The sequence below is a fragment of the Meriones unguiculatus genome, chromosome 7 (genome assembly GCF_030254825.1).
Source record: "Meriones unguiculatus strain TT.TT164.6M chromosome 7, Bangor_MerUng_6.1, whole genome shotgun sequence".
Classification (NCBI taxonomy): domain Eukaryota; kingdom Metazoa; phylum Chordata; class Mammalia; order Rodentia; family Muridae; genus Meriones; species Meriones unguiculatus.
This window is the reverse complement of record NC_083355.1, coordinates 85705531-85723224: the sequence shown is the minus strand read 5'-3', so window position 1 is coordinate 85723224 and position 17694 is coordinate 85705531. Positions and strand designations below refer to the sequence as shown.

The following is a 17694-nucleotide window of genomic DNA, read 5'->3' as shown; positions in this document are numbered from 1 at the left end:
TTCAGGCGCCAACATGGAGTAGTAGAACATTGGTGTTGATGCTATCGGGATATTTTATTTATCACAGACATTAATTTTTACTTTAAGACGTGGCACTAACATACGACTTATACGGACAACCGGTTTATTTTTGCACGGTCTTTAAACTCACCCCGGACTGTTAAAATCTTTGGCTCTTGGAGTTTGTTTTTGTTTCTGAGAGGAAGATGCGCGATGTGGAGTGTGTTCTGCGCACAGGGCTCTGCAGACTGCGCCAGCGGCCTCAAACGCGCGACTCTCGCGCTCTCCCAGCCCAGTCCCACCCCATCCACACGCTCCCCGGCCTCTGCTTCCTCCGCGCTCAGGGAGATGGCTCGCTACTCCAGACACGCGGTCCAGGACCTTTTACGTGGGCGATCGCGCGCGGGGTAGGGCTGGCAGACTGGGCACCTGACGTGGGAAAAGTCCGCGCAGAAGTCCCGACCCGGCCAGACTTCCTGCCCGCGGGGCCCGAGGCTCCGGCTCTGGAAGCGCGCCAGGGGGCGTCGCTGGGAGGGAGGGAGCGGCTTCCTGGGCGCGGGCGGCCGAGCGCAGGCGGCGGAGCGCGGGGACGGCTCACCTGGACCGGCGACATGGAGGACGGCGTGCTCAAGGAGGGCTTCCTCGTGAAGAGGGTGAGTGTGCCTTGGCCTCCAGCCCGGGGTGGGTGGTGGCTGGACGCGCGGACAAGGTGGCAGAAGCTCCCACTGGTCAGCGGGGCTGGACCGGACCACAAAGGCGGATCCCCCCCTTGGCTCTTGTGGTTGGGGCTGGCTCTTGCCCGGATCTCTTAAAAGAGTTTACCAGGACTGAGGACGAGGAGGCCAGGAGCAGGACCCACGGTTAGTCTGCAACAACACACACGCCTTGTTACAGTAAGGTAAGAGATGTGGGGTGCAGGGTGGAGAGAGCGTGATAGAGCTGGAAAGAAGGAATGACTTCTGACATTCCATGGTTAACTGCGCCTGACCGCAGTTAAGAGTGTATCCTGAAAGAGCCGAGAGGACTTTGAATGTTTCCAACGCCAGGAAACGATACCAAATGTTGGAGGAGAGGGACTAGTTGCCTTGATGTGGTCATTGCATACCGTGCCATGATCGACATCACCCTGTGTGGACTCCACGCACGCCGCCCAGCCGTGTGTCAGTTAAAACGTAGCGACGCAGTATGGAAATATAAAGCGCCATGGATATGCTGTGTGGTTTACGGCCTGGAAGGGAGGCAGGCACCACCCTCACCTGTGTATGTGCGCGAGGGAACATTGCATGGATGTGCATTCCATCCTTAGTCCTCTTCCTCATCATCCCACGGAGAAGAAGCAAGACTCCGGGACTCCCTGTATGCTTAGGTCAGAGGAGAAAATGGATGAAAGAACCTGGAAGAGGTTCAGTGGTATGGCACTCGCCTAGCATGCAGGAAGCCTTGGGTTTGATCCCTAACACCTAAAAGAAATACTTTAACATTGATGGCAACACTGGATATTTATGTTGGTAAAATATCATAGCACACACACACACACACACACACACACACACACACATTTATTTGTGGCTGAGCCCTTTGGCTGTTTTGGGCTTACCATCTTAGGAAGTGGGATGGTGAGGAGGAAAGAGACTGTCTTTCTCATTGGCTCACCTGGTCACATCAGCCCCATTAGCTATGAGGGCTCAAGTCCCTTTCCTATTCTGTTTCCTGTTCTGCCTTGTTTTGCACAGTGTGTGTGTGTGACACAGGAAGGCGAGGGGTGCGTTTGTTCAAAGCTATAAGCAAGGAGGAGAGGAAGCTGATGCCAGATCAGCGGCTAACCAGTGTCCCCCTGTCCAGGATTCCATGTTCACTTTGTGTCCTTTCCGTTTAAGTGATAAGATGGTTCATCCAGCTCACAGTGACAGGCTGTGGGAAACCTCTGTCTCTCATTGTACTACAGTCTGTGAGACGGCCAAACTGCTGTGACATGGGGCTGGTTGATGATTGCCAGGCCAAGGTAGGGGTCCCTGGAGGAATGGGGTTTCCTCCAGCTCAAACCCTTGAGACAGGGCTTTGGGATCCTCCGTCCATTCCTGGGGTTCCCTACATGACTCCCCACTACTATGCAGAGACAGAGCAGGGGCTGACCCTCACCAGGACGCTGAGGGGGTTGCCCTTCTCTTTTGTGGGGCTTAGGTTAGAATCCAGGGTGTCAGGAAGCAGGGAGAATCAGCAGCACAGGGCGAGGCTGAAAGGCCAGGGCCTCTTCCCAGTCTGATCCTGAGGCAAGTGGAAGTTGGCCCAAGACCCCTGCTATGATCACCACCTGCTCTCACTGCCATGTAGATTCACTTCCCTCTCACGTGAAGCAATCCTTGTGCTCACCGGGGAAGTTACGGGGTCCTGTTGGCACCGGGCATTTTAGGAGAGTTCACAGCCTTAGGATGCGGAAGGCCCAAGCTGGAAGCCAGAGAGTAGAACAGCCATCTCCTGGAAGGCTTAGCTGGAGGCAGGCAGGCAGGGGCATGATGGATTTGGCTCTTGATCCTGCCCAGACAAGAAAACCAAACTCAAGGCAAAACACAGGGCTCTTGCCAGGCCTGGCTCTCCGGGGAGAGGAGCAGCCGTGTGTGTGTGTGTGTGTGTGTGTGTGTGTGTGTGTTGGGGGGGGGAGGAATACAGCTCTGTGGTGAGGAGAGTCAGAACATAGGTGTTGTCTCCAGGTTTGGGTCCTGAGCAGCATGCTGGCCTGAGATGTCAGCTGTAGGACTCCAGGACTCCATCTCAAGGAAACACAGTGAAAGCTTTGAGAATCTGTTTTTGGTTTGTTTGTTTGGTTGGTTTGGTTTTTTTGAGACAGGGTCTCATGTAGTCCACACTAGTCTCAAACTCCCTGTGAATTCAAGGATGACCTTGATGTGTCTGCCTCCGCCTCCCAAGTACTGGTTTATAGGCATGTACCATCATGCATGAAAAATTATATATGAAGTTATGTATGAAAAATTATAGACACCTGGTGTAGTGGCTCATACCACATTTGGGAGACTGAGGGAGAAGGATCCTAGCCTAGGATCCTTGGAGGCTAGTTGGAGACTAGCCTAGGCTACATAGAGGGCATAGTTGGAGACAAGCAATACAACCCATCAACCAAACACCCCTGGAAGCTATATCCAAACACCCCTGGAAGCTATTTACATATCTCCTGAGATAAACAAATGATTAATGAAATCATAATTTTACAAATGTTAAAAATGCTTACGGTATTAGACCTTAAGAGGTAAAAGCTGTGAAGTGTGGCAGTTCCTTTCCTAGCTGGCTTGACCAAATACCCAGCAGAAAACAAATTAAAAAGAGTTTCTTTTGGCTTATGGTTTAGGAGTCCGTCGTGGTGGGAAAGATGTGGTATCGGTCATGGAGGCAGACTTGCAGCTGGGGATTCCTCACATCCAGGAAGACCAGGAAGCAGGAGGCAGGGCTTTGCTGGAGCACCTTGTTCCTTTCTGTTCAGTCTGGGATCCCAGCTCCAGGGTCTCCTGTTCTGTTTAACCTCCTCGAAAACACCTCAGACACACCTATAAGTATGTCTCCTAGGTGATTCCAAATCCAGCCAAGGTGACCATGTAGGTTAACCACCAAATAAGGTATGCCTAAAGAAAAAAAAAAAAAAAAGATACCCAAAAGAAAAAAAAGACCCCAGGAATTCAGGGGGCGGGGGCTGGAAATCCAAAACTCAAGGGGTTGGTAGGGCCCTCCTCCCTCTGAAGCCTTGCCAGACAGATTCCCCACCTGCTCCCCTGGTTTCTGGTAGTTGATGGCCATCCTTGGCATTCCACTGACTTGTAGATCCATCCCTCCAGCCTCTGGATGCTCCGTCTCACGACCATCTCCCCCGTGTGCCTTTTCCCTGTAAGAACACTAGTCACACTGGATTAGTGCCTGCCTTAGTCTGCTGTAACCTCATCTTGATTTGATAGCATCTACAGAGACCTTATTTCCAAGTAAGATCATATTCACAGCTATCAGAGGTTGGAATGCCAACATTTCTTCTGGGAGATACAGTTCATCTCATAATAAGTAACTCCCCTCTTGGGGGGGTTGTAAGTTATAAGCAAACCTTTCTGGGTCTGTTTCTTCATCTTTATTTTATTTATTTGTTTATTTACTTACTTAACGATTTTGAAACAAGGTCTCACTGTGTAGACCAGGCTGGCCTTGAACTCACAGAGATCTCTACCTGCACTGTCTCTGAGTGCTGGGATCAAGAGCTGTCCTGCCTGGCTGCTTCCTCATCATTAAAGGAGGGAGTAGAGTACCCTATTTCATGACTGTCTCCAGCTATTCCAGTCTGTGTTACTTTAGTACAGCCATGAGGTGTAGGCTCATCTCAGGGGCCCTTCCATCCCCCAAAAGGAGCTGGTCTCTGTCCCAATCAGTGGCTTACAGACAAGAGGCTCCATGCATGGGAACTAGTGCCTCGGTGGAGGGGGCCTGTGGTTATTTGGACCTAGACTCACTTTGCCTGTGTGCACTGTGGCTTATCTGTAGAGCAGAAACACAGATGGTTTCCTTCGAAGTGTGAGATTATTTATTCCACAGGCCTCCTAGTGAGGTTCCCACTGTGGTCTCACTGTTTCATTCATTTGTTCCAATATACTGTGGTCAGAATGACTGGGTTTGTTGAGACAGGGTCTCCCTGGACAGCCTGAAATTTGTGATCCTTCTGTCTCAGGTATGATTACACATTAATGTGCCATTCAGCCTGACTAGTGATCACTTGGTAATTGATTGATTGATTTTGAGATGGTCTCTAATCCAAGCTGGCTTTGAACTCACTGAGGATGACTTTGAACTTCTGATCCTCCTTCCTCCACAGTGCTGAGTTCAGGGATGTGCCACCAGGCCCAGTTTATGGGGTGCTGGGGACTAAGCCCAGGGCTTCATGAGTGTTAGGCATGCACTGTACCAGCTGGTCACACCCCCAACTCCAGAGTGATTGTTTTAACCTGGGACCCTAAACTTGTTATGATTTTGCTTAAAAGTATTCACAGTATGAAGATCAAACTGTTACATAGAATGGGAAACCTGAAAACAGGGAACAGGACAGGAGCCTACCACAGGGAGCCTCTGAAAGACTACTCTGCAGGGTATTAAAGCAGATACTGAGGCTCATAACCAAACTTTGGGCAGAGTGCAGGGAATCTTATGAAAGAAGGGGGAGAGAGAAAGACCTGGAGAGGACAGGAGCTCCACAAGGAGACCAACAGACCAAAAATCTGGGCCCTGGGATCTTTTCTGAGACTAATAACTCCAACCAAGGACCATGCACAGAGATAAACTAGAACTGCACAGATGTAGCCCATGGCCACTCAGTGTCCAAGTGGGTTCCCTAGTAAGGGGAGCAGGGACTGTCTCTGACATGAACTCAGTGGCTGGCTCTTTGATCACCTTCCCCCCCCCCCCGAGGGGGTGCAACTTTATCAGGTCACAGAGGAAGACAATGAAGCCAGTCCTGAGGCTAGGGTCAGATGGAAGGGGAGGAGGACCTGCCCTATCAGTGAACTTGGGGAGGGGCATGGGAGGAGATAAGGGATGGAGGATGGGATTGGGAGGGGCTGAAGGAGGGGGCCACAGCTGGGATACAAAGTGAACAAGCTATAATGTATTAAAAAAAAAAAAAAAGAGAGAAATCTTTGCCTACCAGGAAGCCATCCCTGCCCCACAGGACTCAGTGCCCAAGTCATGTAGAACCATGCAGAGGCTCCCAAAGGGGAAGTACTGCCTTGGTTCTGGTGCTGGGAATCAAACCTAGGACATTCCAAAGACTAGGCAAGGACTCTACCCCCAGGCTACATCCCACCCCAGCAGTGGTTCCGTGTCCACGAATGCCCACCTTCCTCATCTGACCAACCTAAATAGCGCGTCAAGAATTTTTTTTTTGCTTATCTGAATATGTTTATTTTACCATTATAAAAACAATATATCCTTTTATGGATATTATAATCTATGCCTATAATCCCAGAACTCAGAAAGCTGAGGCCAGAGAGCCATAGGTTCAAATCCAGCCTGGGCAAGACCTTGATGTTATTTAAAACAAAAAACAAAAAACAAACCTAAAATGTTTTAGGGACTGCTTGCCTAGCATTTTTGAGGCCCTGGTTTGATTTCCACTACCACATACCTGCAAAGAATCATTTATTATATATATTTTAGAATTATATTATTATATAATATACATTATATTAATATATAATTATATTTTAATTATATATTAACTTATATTAACATATTATATTATATTATATATTATATATTATTAGGGGCTGGGGATATAAGTTCATAGTACTCAACTTTCATCCATGGTGCCTTGGATTCAGTTTCTAGCTACACATACACACATACACACACATATACGCAAAATATTTTTAAATTATATTTACTTCGTTACTTATTTTTGGAAACAGAGACCTGATTGGCCTGGATCTTTCTGTGTAGACCAAGTTGGCTTTGAACTCACAGAGATTTGCCTGTCTCTGCTTCAGGAGTGCTGGGATTAAAGCTGTGTGCCACCTCCCCTGGAGCAGGAGAATCACAAGTTCCAGGCTAGCTTTGGTTACATAGTTAGACTCTGTCTAGATAAAACATGTATACATGCATACATACACATGTACAAATGCACACATGCATGCTCTATCTAACTATATACATACGTGCATGCATACATAACATGTATGCACACATATATACCATGTACATACATACATGCAGACATGCAGACCTACAGACAGACATGGTAAAGGAAAAAAGACTGGAAGGAAACACCAGATGTTAGCAATGGCTCTCTTGTACTGAAAGAATTTCAGGTGAGTGATTTTTCTTTATATATTGCAGTTTCTCTCAAGCTTTTTGACTTGGTTCTGGGATGTATAGCTCAGGGATAAAACAATTGTCTCATGTGCCAGAGGGCCTGGGTTTGATCCCCACCACTGGGGTAGAGAGATTTATAGACAGAACAAAGGCCGATTGGAAGCAAAAGGCCAAGGTCAGACAGAGGCTTCCAACTCAGGAGAGATGAACAAAGGAGAGCCTGGCAGATTGCTGCTCCCTCCTTCACTGCACACTGCATCTCAGCCCACACTTGCCTTAGTCCTGGCTTCCTCTTCCTAGTGAGGTATCCTCCCCTGCAGCACCTCACCGCTGGGCTTCCCTGTCTGTCTGTCAACAGGGCCACATTGTCCACAGCTGGAAGGCACGGTGGTTCATCCTTCGGCAGAACACGCTCCTGTATTACAAACTAGAGGGCGGCCGGCGCGTGACCCCACCCAAGGGAAAGATCCTCCTCGATGGTTGCACCATCACCTGCCCCTGCCTGGAGTATGAAAACCGGCCGGTACGTGAGCATCCTGATGCCTGGTCCCTTGTCCCAGACAGCTTGCCCTTTTTGTTGTCGTTGAATGAGTTGGGTTTAAATCCTGACTGTCCCATGAACCAAGGCAGGTAGCTAAACCTCTCTGAGCGCGCATTTGTCATTTGTAAAGTGCGATAAAATAATTAACATGGAAAAATTCCACATCTTGTGATGTGGGCTGAGAAAATGATGGTCTGCTACAGCACCCAGTGTTCTAGGAGGCAGGCGCTAATTCAAAATAAAACCAGGAAGACACTAGACAGAGACGCCAGAGGTCAACATTGGCTGGCTCTTAGTGGCAGAAATGCAGGTGAGCTTTATACTTGCTGTTTCCTTCAAGATTTATGGCCAGGGGCTGGGGACATAAAATGTGTGAAAGTATGCTGTTTTGGGGGTCAGTGTGATGGCTTACAGCCCATGAGGGATGTATGTTTCAGAAGTGAGGGTTAGCTTTGGCCCCACCGTCAAAAAAGATATGTGAGGGTCCAGGTGTGTTGTGGACTTTTAATCCCAACACTTGGGGGACAGAGAGGCAGGCTCTTGTGAGTTTATGACCAAGTTGTCTATATAATGCATTCCAGGCTAGCCAGGGTTGCTAGTGTACCCTTTCTGGAAAAGAAAAAAAAAAAAAAAAGCAGAAAGAAAAAAAAAAAAAGAAAGAAAGAAATTAATGGGGCCAAGAGGTGGCTTAGCTGTTAAAAACACTTTCTGCTCTCAAAGTAATTTGGTTCCCAGCACTCATATCAGGTAGCTCACAACTGCTGTAACTCAAGCACCTGTAACTCCAAATCCAGGGGCTCTGGTGCTCTGGTCTCTATAGGTACTGTCTTAGCCAGACTTTTATTACTGCCATGACCACGGCAACTCTTATTAAGGAAAACGCTTCACAAGGCTGGTTCATAATTGTCATGTCAGGAAACATGGTGGTGTTGCAGGCAGACATGGTGCTGGAGAAGGAGCTGAGACTTCTACATTGTGAGCCACAGGCAGCAGAAGGAGGAGACTGTGTACTACACTGGGTGTGGCTTGAGCATAAAAGACCTCAAAGCCCACCTCTATGGTGACACACTTCCTTCAGCAAGGCCACACCCACTCCAACAAAGCCACACCCCTTAATATTTCCACTCCATATGGATCAAGCATTCACACCCATGAGTCTATGGGGGGGCATTCCTATTCAAACCATCGCAGGTACCTATGTACATGTGGGGAACATAAACACGCGTGCGCGCGCGCGCGCGCACACACACACACACACACACACACACACACACAGAAACGTTTGGAGTCCCAATTAATGGTGTAAATAAGAGCTGCAGAGGAAAGCATCACTGTGGCTTGTCTAGGTCAAGTACAGCCCCAGGAATAGGGAGCCTGGAGTGAAAACTACCAGTGTGGCTAGAAAGGAATGATCACTGAAGCTGTGATGGGAGGTTGTCTGGGACCAGATGGAGGTAATGGGGAGCTATGGAAGGTTTTGAGTGAGAGAATGGACTGCTGTAAAGTCTTTTTAGATGCTGGGCATAGTGCCTCACACCTGTAATCCCAGCACCCAGGAGGCTGAGGCAGGAGGAGCTGCCGAGCTCAGGAATCTAAGGGCTGTCTAGACAACATAGTGAGATGCTATGTTTTTTTGTTGTTTGTTTGTTTTATCTTAAAAAAAAGTATATATTTCCTAAGGCAAGCAACAAGGAAGAAAGATTACAAGCATTGTCAGGATAAATTTAGACACTGTCATAAAGGTTATTTAAGAGAAACATGCCTGTTAAACACCAACAAAGTGTCATTGGAACTCCTGAGGCTTCACAAATAGAATGCAGTTCTGTTATTTCCAGAGCAAGCCTAGGGAAGCCACTTGTCACAGTCAGGGTTCTATTGCTGTAAAGAGACAGCATGATCGCGGCAACTCTTAAAAAAAGAAAACATTTCATTGGGGCTGGCTTACAGTTTCAGAGGTTTAGTCCACTATCATCATGGTTGGGAGCATGGCAGTGTTCAGGCAGACATGGTGCCGGAGAGGGAGCTGAGAGCCCTTGATGTGGATCTGCACCGGCAGGAAGAGATAGTCTCTAGGCTTGGCATGGACTTCCGAAACTGCAAAGCCCACTCCCAGCGACACACTTCTTCCAACAAGGCCACACCTCCTAATCCTTTTAAATAGTGCCACTCCCTGGTGACCAAATATTCGGATCTGTGCACCTATGCGGTACATTCTTAACGATTTGTTTATTTATTATTTATACATCTTCTGCCTGCATGTGTGCCTGCACGCCAGAAGAGGACACCAGATCTCATTATAGATGGTTGTGAGCCACCATGTTGGTGGGAATTGAACTCAGGACCTTTGAAAGAACAGTCAGTGCTCTTAACTTCTGAGCCATCTCTCCTGCCCCTATGGGGGACATTCTTAGTCAAACCACCACACGGCTTGTCAGTCTGAAGTGGGAGCCCTGGAGGGTGGCCAGTATGTACTGAGAGGGACTTCACAGCCTCTTCCCTCTTTAGCAACTGAAGACTGAGCACAAACTCAGTGGTACACACCTTTAATCCCAGCGCTCAAGAGGCAGAGGCGGGCAGATCTCTGAGTTCAAGGCCAGCATGGTCTTCATAGCAAGTTCTGGGACAGCCAGACCTTACATAGACCTTGTCCAGGAACCCAAACAAATGACCTCACTCCCTAAAAGACTGAATACAACATCTAGGCATATACAAATGACTTACGTTTGATGAATTAATCTTAAACTAAGGAGAAAGATTGACAGATGTGTCAGTTGGGTCTAAAGAGGAAATCCTGGTTTCTTCACTGCTGCCCTGGGTATCACTGAATGAAGCCTCAAACTCCTAAGTTACATTTTAGACCTGCTGCCCTTTAATAATCATTAGGAAGAATGGACAGCAACGGGTACTGCAGAGATGAGAAAACTTCAGTCTGTTTCCAAAGGGAAAACAGGCTACATTCTGAGAGGTGTGAACTTCATGGTAGTTCTACTTGGAATTGTCACTTGTGTGAGCATTTTGTAGGATTTTTTTGTTGTTGTTATTTTGGATTGAAAAAGATTGAGAACAACCAACAGGTTCTCTAGGGACAAATCATAAAGTGTGTGTGTGTGTGTGTGTGTGTGTGTGTGTGTGTACAGGTTTCACTCGGCATTTCTAGTCTCTCCTGAAACTTTTCATTAAAATGGTGAACTGCAGATGGACAGAAACAAGTTCAAATCAGCCTTCCAGGATGCAGGCGTGTGAGCGCTAACTTAGCGAAACGTCTTCGTACTATCCCTTGGGACAGCGAGTCAGCCATGGCTTGTTCCCCGTTTTGGCTATTAATTTAAATGAAGGCTACTAAGCTCGAGAGCGGACAAGATGGTCGTGACTATGCTGGTGACGGGGTCAGAACTGGCACGTATAAGACAGGTTCCTGGCTTTGCTCTCCATCGCTGAAGCAGCTGCAGGAGTGGGTCTGATCTACTCGGGGCATTTACTGGCGCTAATGTGTGGCATTCCGTGGGTGGTTTGAGAGCCCCCAGGCGTCCAGTTAGAGGACAGAGAAGTGGGCCACAGTACAGGCTGTCTGCCGGCTCCACCAGCTGTGAGTCCACTGTGTCAGTAGCTGCTCGCAGCCCTTGCGTTTACAGGTTGTCAGCAATGCTGCAGTACTGGAACAGAATGTCCCGTCCTGGGTGGGGTTCCCTGAGGATACTGATCAAGAGCTGAGCGTGGGAAGGGCTGAAACTGCGTCACGTGAAGAATGAGTGAAAGACTTGGAGATTCATAAGCTAAAGACAAGAGAAAGCAAGGAGCTTGGCTAGAAGTCCTGTAGGGGCAGGTGGTATTGTCCTATTATTACATACAGGGGAGAAGCCAGGCCTAGTGGCACATGCCTATAGTCCCAGCACTCAGAGAGGCAGAGGCAAGTGGATCTTTGTGAGTTCGAGGCCAGCCTGGTCTACAAAGCAAGTCCAGGACAGCCAAGGCTACACAGAGAAACCCTGTCTCAAAAAACAAAACAAAACAAACAACAAACAAAACCAAAACAATACATACAGGTAGAGAGACTGCAGCTCGGTGAGGTTCCTAAGGTGACCTGGCATCGAGCTGAGGTTTGTGTACCGCTGTGATAGGAAGTGAGTCAGAGGCACAGGGTTGGGAAGCACTCTGCATTAATCTGTGTGGACAGGAGAGGCAGTTTTAGGAGGCCACGGGCTTCTTGTCTTGAATGTACTCAGATCAGTGTGTACATCCCTGCTTGCTGAGTGTGGGCAGAGGCTGGGCACTAGGCAGCCCTGGATACTGGCCTCCTGCAGCCTCTCTGGTCTTGTCATCCCTGCTGCCGGCATCCCCCTGCCTGATTCTCTTCTGAGTATTGGTCTTCCTGTCTCTTCTCATAGCTCCTCATCAAGCTGAAGACCCGGACTTCCACTGAGTACTTCCTGGAGGCCTGTTCTCGAGAGGAGAGAGACTCCTGGGCCTTTGAGATAACGGGGGCCATCCACGCAGGGCAGCCGGGGAAGGTCCAACAGCTCCACATACTGAAAAACTCCTTCAGGTTGCCCCCGCACATCAGCCTGCAGTGAGTGCTCCGCGCTGCCTGTCCCTGACTCTGCCTGGATTCCCCGAAGCCTCTCTGCCTGCTGAAGTCTAGTCTGTGCGCCCTCTGCAGGTCTAGTAGGCTGCTAAGCCAGGATGAGTGCAGGGAGGAGCAGCTGATGAGGTGAATTCCAAAAGGGGAGATGCAGAGGTGGAGCTGGAGGAGTCCAGACAAAACAGCAAATTACAGGGAGCCGCGAGGCTTACTGCGCACTTCCCATTAACAATCGTTTAGTTTTACGTCAACAGTAATAGTTACCTAGTGTGGAAATATTCCAACATTTAGGTGAGCAAGAAGAGGAGACTCTGGAAACACCGTGTATTGGGTTTTGATTGAATAACAAAAGCCTGTCTCTGTGGTGTACATCATACCATTTGTCCCTTGCTTTTCATCTTGAGCTGTGATTCTTGGACATTCTGTGCAGCTCCCTTTCTTTTCCTTCCTTCCTTCCTTCCTTCCTTCCTTCCTTCCTTCCTTCCTTCCTTCCTTCCTTCCTTCCTTTCCTTGGTTTTTGGAGACAGGGGTTTCTCTGTGTAGCCCTCACTGTCCTGGGCTCTCTTTGTAGACTAGGCAGGCTGGCTTCGAACTCACAGAGATCCACCTGCTGGGATGAAAAGCGTGCACCACCACACCTGCCTCTCTTTCTTTGCCTTTCTCTTACGTAGTCGGATTGTGGACAAGATGCATGACAGCAGCACTGGGATCCGGCCGTGCCCCAACATGGAGCAGGGAAGCACCTACAAAAAGACCTTCCCGGGTGAGCCTGTCTATCCCATGGCTGAGCTGGAGACCTGAGACAGACACCAGAGCTCGTCCAAGCGCTTAGCCAACTTGTAATGGAGGCGGAGCTGCTTGCTCAGAAATGAGATGGCTCATGGGAACCACCTGTGGTTATGACTCTAATTCTGTGTGCTGGGTGTGACCATCAGGCTGCTCTTAGGTAGAACCTGAGGCTTCTTAGCATATCAAAGTCAAAGAGGTAGTGGACCAAGTCCCCTGAGCAGGCTGGGGTACAGCTGGCTTATGGTCTGATGGGTATGTGTTCTTGCGCTGACACAGGCTCCTCTCTGGTGGACTGGCTCATCTCCAGCAGCTTTGCAGCCAGCCGTCTGGAGGCAGTGACCCTTGCCTCCATGCTTATGGAAGAGAACTTCCTCAGGCCGGTAGGGGTCCGGAGCATGGGAGCTATTCGCTCTGGGGATCTGGCCGAGCAGTTTCTGGATGACTCCACAGCCCTGTACACTTTTGTAAGTTAGAGGGTGGGCTCCTTTCACCACTAGGAGAGAGGAGGAAGCTGTAAGAGTAGGAGCTGGGAGTCTGGAGCCTTAGAGAAGGCCCAGAGTATGGCGAATGGCTCTGTCCTGAGGGGACAAGGGACTTCTGTGTTGAGAAATTCTCTTTGCCTTTGCAACCCCAAGCTCTGGGCCTGGGGTTCTTTGGTAACAAGTCCTTGCTTTGCCTTTCCCACTAGGCTGAAAGCTACAAGAAGAAGGTAAGCCCCAAGGAGGAAATCAGCCTCAGCACCATGGAGTTAAGTGGCACAGTGGTCAAACAAGGCTACCTATCCAAGCAGGTATGGCTGCCTTTGCGCAGGGGCCGATGTGTGTATCCCACTCGGCGAGGCAGGCAGGGGCTGGGGATGCCGGGATGCATTCTTTATTAGTGGGGTCCACAGAAACAGGACCTCCCTGTCCCCAGCCACAAAAAAAAAAAAAAAAAAAGTCAAAGATCTGCACATTCACACACACATACTAGACCCAAGCATTGCTTGGAAAGAAAATACACACAAGTAATTGTCACATTAAAAAGCAACCTCTGTATTATCGCTGGGTTTCACATTGCTTGATGGGCGTCAGGATCCATCTGCTTTTAGGTAATTATGTAGCATAGATTCAGTGGTCTGCCTCAAGGGGTCTGTGCTGCTGGGCCTGAGAGCAACCCTGACTGAGGGAAAGAAATGAGGGTCCCACATAAGTGGAAGAGGGGGTGACAGAGGCTCTCGGTGCTAAGGAAGTTGTGTGGTCTTGGGTGTGAGTTCAGAGAAAGTTTTTTTTTCACTCTGTCACACATGCAGATTAATACTTTACTATTTAGACTTTATCATATATTGTATCATAGACTATAACTGATCCTTTTTTCTGATGTGGAATGTTACATCGATTTCCTCTGTGTATACATGTAAAATGCACAAATATACACGCAGCTTTAGGGTTGTTTTTGGACCACGTTGGCCCTTAAAATGTTGGTGGCCTTGAGTGCATCATGGCCTGTGAACTCCTGGTCCAGTCGACGCTCGCTCTGTCCTCCTCCTCCTTTAAGATGAAAAATTGTTTATTATTTAAAAAAATATTTCTGTGCATTTGTCAGCATGTATGTGTACAGTACCTACAGGGAGCAGAAGAGGGAACTGGAGCTTCTGGAAGTGTAGTTATAGATGATTGTGAGCCACCATGTGGGTGCTGGGGATTGAACCTGGGTCCTCTTCAAGAGCGGCAAATGCTTTTAACTGCTGAGCCATCTCTTCAGACCCCTAGCCTTTGTTGTTCAGTGCTGGGGATTGAACCCAGGGGCTTGTGCTTGCTTGCTCACAGCCCTACTGCTGAGTTACAGCCTCAGCCCCTTGGTCCTTCTTTCGTTTCTGAGTGTTGGGGTGATACACCCCCTTTCTTTTAGTGCTAACTCGTTTCAGCTCTCTGTCAACTCAATGTGGTACTTCTCCTAAGGTGAACTAAACACTGAATTCTTGAGTTTCTTGTAAACTGTCATCCCATAGGAGTAGCTGGCTTGTTGGGGTTTTGTTCTATGGGTACATGGAAAAGGGAAGGAAATGTCACCAGTGAGACTTGAGCCCTTTCCTTCTTACAGGGGCATAAGAGGAAGAACTGGAAGGTGCGCCGATTTGTTCTGAGAAAGGACCCAGCTTTCCTGCATTACTATGACCCTTCCAAAGTGAGTGACCTGTGTGCCTTGGGGCTGTACTGCTTCTGGAGTCGGAAGCCCAGCGGGCAGCTGCTATGCATTCTCTCCCATGGTTCCTTGCGGCCCTTGCTACTTTGTTGAATAGTTGTCTGCTCAGTGTGTGGCCTTCTGTGCCTACCTCCCATGAGAGGACGTTCATTGTTCTGAGGAAAAACAACAACAACAATAACAACAAGCACCTTTTACTTTCCCCAAAGCTTGCTTTGTGGGCAAAGGAAGTGAGGGGTACGCAGGAAACTCCTAACTGGTGCTCCCAGCCTCTTCACCCTTTTTCCTCCAAATGGCCCACAGATTCTGCCTCCCTCAACCTTTTTTTCACCTTTGAAAATTGTATTTAAATTTAAATAAGTTTATTTATTTATATTTAAACAAATATTCAAATATAATTATATATGTAAATAATTATTTAAATTATTATAATAATTAAATATTTATTAAATATAAATAATTAAGTAAATTTAAATTTATTGTATTTAATTTACATGCTACTTTTTGAGTCAGGAATTGTTGCTTTGAGTTTCTGCTAAATACCACATCATGCTGAGTTAATCTAATTCTAATCAAAATAATAAAAAAAAATGCTCTTTAGTTGGGGTGTTCAGCTTTGATAGGTGTTTTTAGTCAGGACACCTTAGCCTCATGGAGGAACCCCCTCATTCTTTGCCAAGCACAGGGAAGCTGAAGGCTTGAGAGAGGGATAGCAGGAGAGCTGACTGAAGGACCAAACCTTTGGGCCTCCAAAACACACCTATTGGCCTCTCTGTGGGTCCCAGCGCTGTTGCTACCATGGCTGTCCCAAGTCCCTTTGCTATTAATGTGCTCGCAGGCTTTGCCTTTAGCTTCCTACTGCTGGGCTAACTCCACCCCAATACCCAGGACAGTTTAATTGCTCTAGTTTTTGTTTGCTGGAGCCACCAATTTAGTATTGATAACAGGAGGGACCAAGGGCTGAAGCTCCTGATGCGTAAAGTTGCTCTTTAACTATCCAGAGACCATAAACCCGGTCTTGTTTCATGCCAAGCACATAACTAGAGACTTACACAACAACGTCCAATGTGCAGGAATACCAGTCATAACCATATATTGTTGACAAAGGTTAAGGAAGCCCGTACATATTTCTGGTAGAATGTTGGATCAGGCTGGTAATTTGAAGAGGCCCTAACTGCCTCACTGGTACAAGTTACTTGGGCAAATGATGCGCAAGTTCAACCTCCTCTATTACAGATAGTGGCTTTACACTGCACCACAGGTCAGTTATGGGAGAGATGTGTCTTCCTTTTTTTGTATGTTCATGACATTACTGATCAGTCTTTTCCTCCACAGGAAGAAAACAGGCCGGTAGGTGGATTTTCTCTTCGTGGTTCCCTTGTGTCTGCTCTGGAAGATAACGGTGTTCCTACTGGTAAGCGGCTACTTTGGCTCTGGGTTAAAGATTTCTGGGGCCACTGTCTGTATGTCATTAACACCCCTGCGGGGAAAGTCTGAGTTCTGAGAATCAGGAGGGACTCTTCTTAATGAGACAATTGCGTGATTTTTGAAGCTCATTTTAAAAAGGCTATATCCTTAGCTGTGATAGTCTTTCCTCTCGGTCCTGTGCTGATGGCCTGTACCCTTCCACCTAAGGGTCAGTGTTTTCATGTTAATGACATGCTTTCGCTTTCTACTCACACTGGTAGAAAGGTAGTATCATTTCTATGTTGTGGGTGTAGAAATTGAGGTTCAAAGTCAATTCCAAGCAAACATCAAATCCTGTGCTTTTTAAAACACTAATTTAGGGGATTCTTTGATGTGAATGAAACTGAAACTGCAGGTCTACGGGCAGCACAGGGGCAAGCAAGCAGGCAGGCTGAAAATGTTCAGAATAACCACTGGCAGGTCTTACGGCTGTATGGAATGGAAATATTCCAGTGTTTTCATCAGTTTCTTCAAGCTGGAAGTTGACGTGGATATTCAATACTTTTTGTTCCCCGCATAGGAGTAAAAGGCAATGTCCAAGGTAATCTCTTCAAAGTGATTACGAAGGATGACACACACTATTATATCCAGGCCAGCAGCAAGGCTGAGCGAGCAGAGTGGATTGAAGCTATCAAGAAGCTAACATGACCTAAGGGAGCAGGACCAGGGTCCTCATCAGCTGATATAGATGGGACTTCCTGGAGAACTGGAGCACAGCATTGGCCTGGGGATGTGGCTCTAGTGGTAGAGGACCTGCCTGGCAATCCCGAGGCCCCAGGTTCAGTTCTTAGCACTGTTAAAAACAAAAGAAACCAAACTTTAACATTGTACATTTTGCACTGCTTTGGACTGAGACTGTTCAAGGTGGTCCCTCAGATGACAGTGGGGATGTGATGTCCTTCTGTCTTCCGATTACCAACCTGAAAAGCTGGACCGGCTGTTAGGTGGCAGCATCTCGACTTTTGCTCTTCAGGAAAGAGATCTCCATCTTTGGGGACCGTAGTAGTATCTCTCTGTTGGAACACTAACTCCGACTTTGCTATATTAAATACTCTAGTCTCAAGACAGCTCTTAAGTGATTTCAAGAATTCACATATTTGGAATTAATAAAGACTGACACGTGTCTCTGGCTGGTATAGTTCTTGTAGTTCTATGGTTCCCACAGGTTTCCTCCCTGTGAGGCCCTATGTATTACAGAAGCTGGGTGTGAAGGAACCTCAAGTGATCTGTCACTTTAAAGTGGGATGCTGACTTGGGGGGGTAACTGTTTGCTTTGCAGAATTAG

General features: G+C 47.8%; 1 protein-coding gene across 1 annotated transcript; it reads left to right on the top strand.

Moving 5' to 3' along the window:
* Positions 1 to 206: 206 nt before the first annotated feature.
* On the top strand, positions 207 to 17534 carry Plek2 (pleckstrin 2). Its single transcript, XM_021651165.2, has 9 exons — positions 207 to 653; positions 7208 to 7372; positions 11776 to 11957; positions 12641 to 12732; positions 13035 to 13222; positions 13447 to 13548; positions 14841 to 14924; positions 16278 to 16356; positions 16930 to 17534. Exons 1-9 carry the CDS (start codon positions 207 to 209, stop codon positions 17055 to 17057), a joined length of 1467 nt encoding a protein of 488 aa, XP_021506840.1. The 3' UTR covers positions 17058 to 17534.
* The last annotated feature ends 160 nt before the right edge of the window (positions 17535 to 17694 follow it).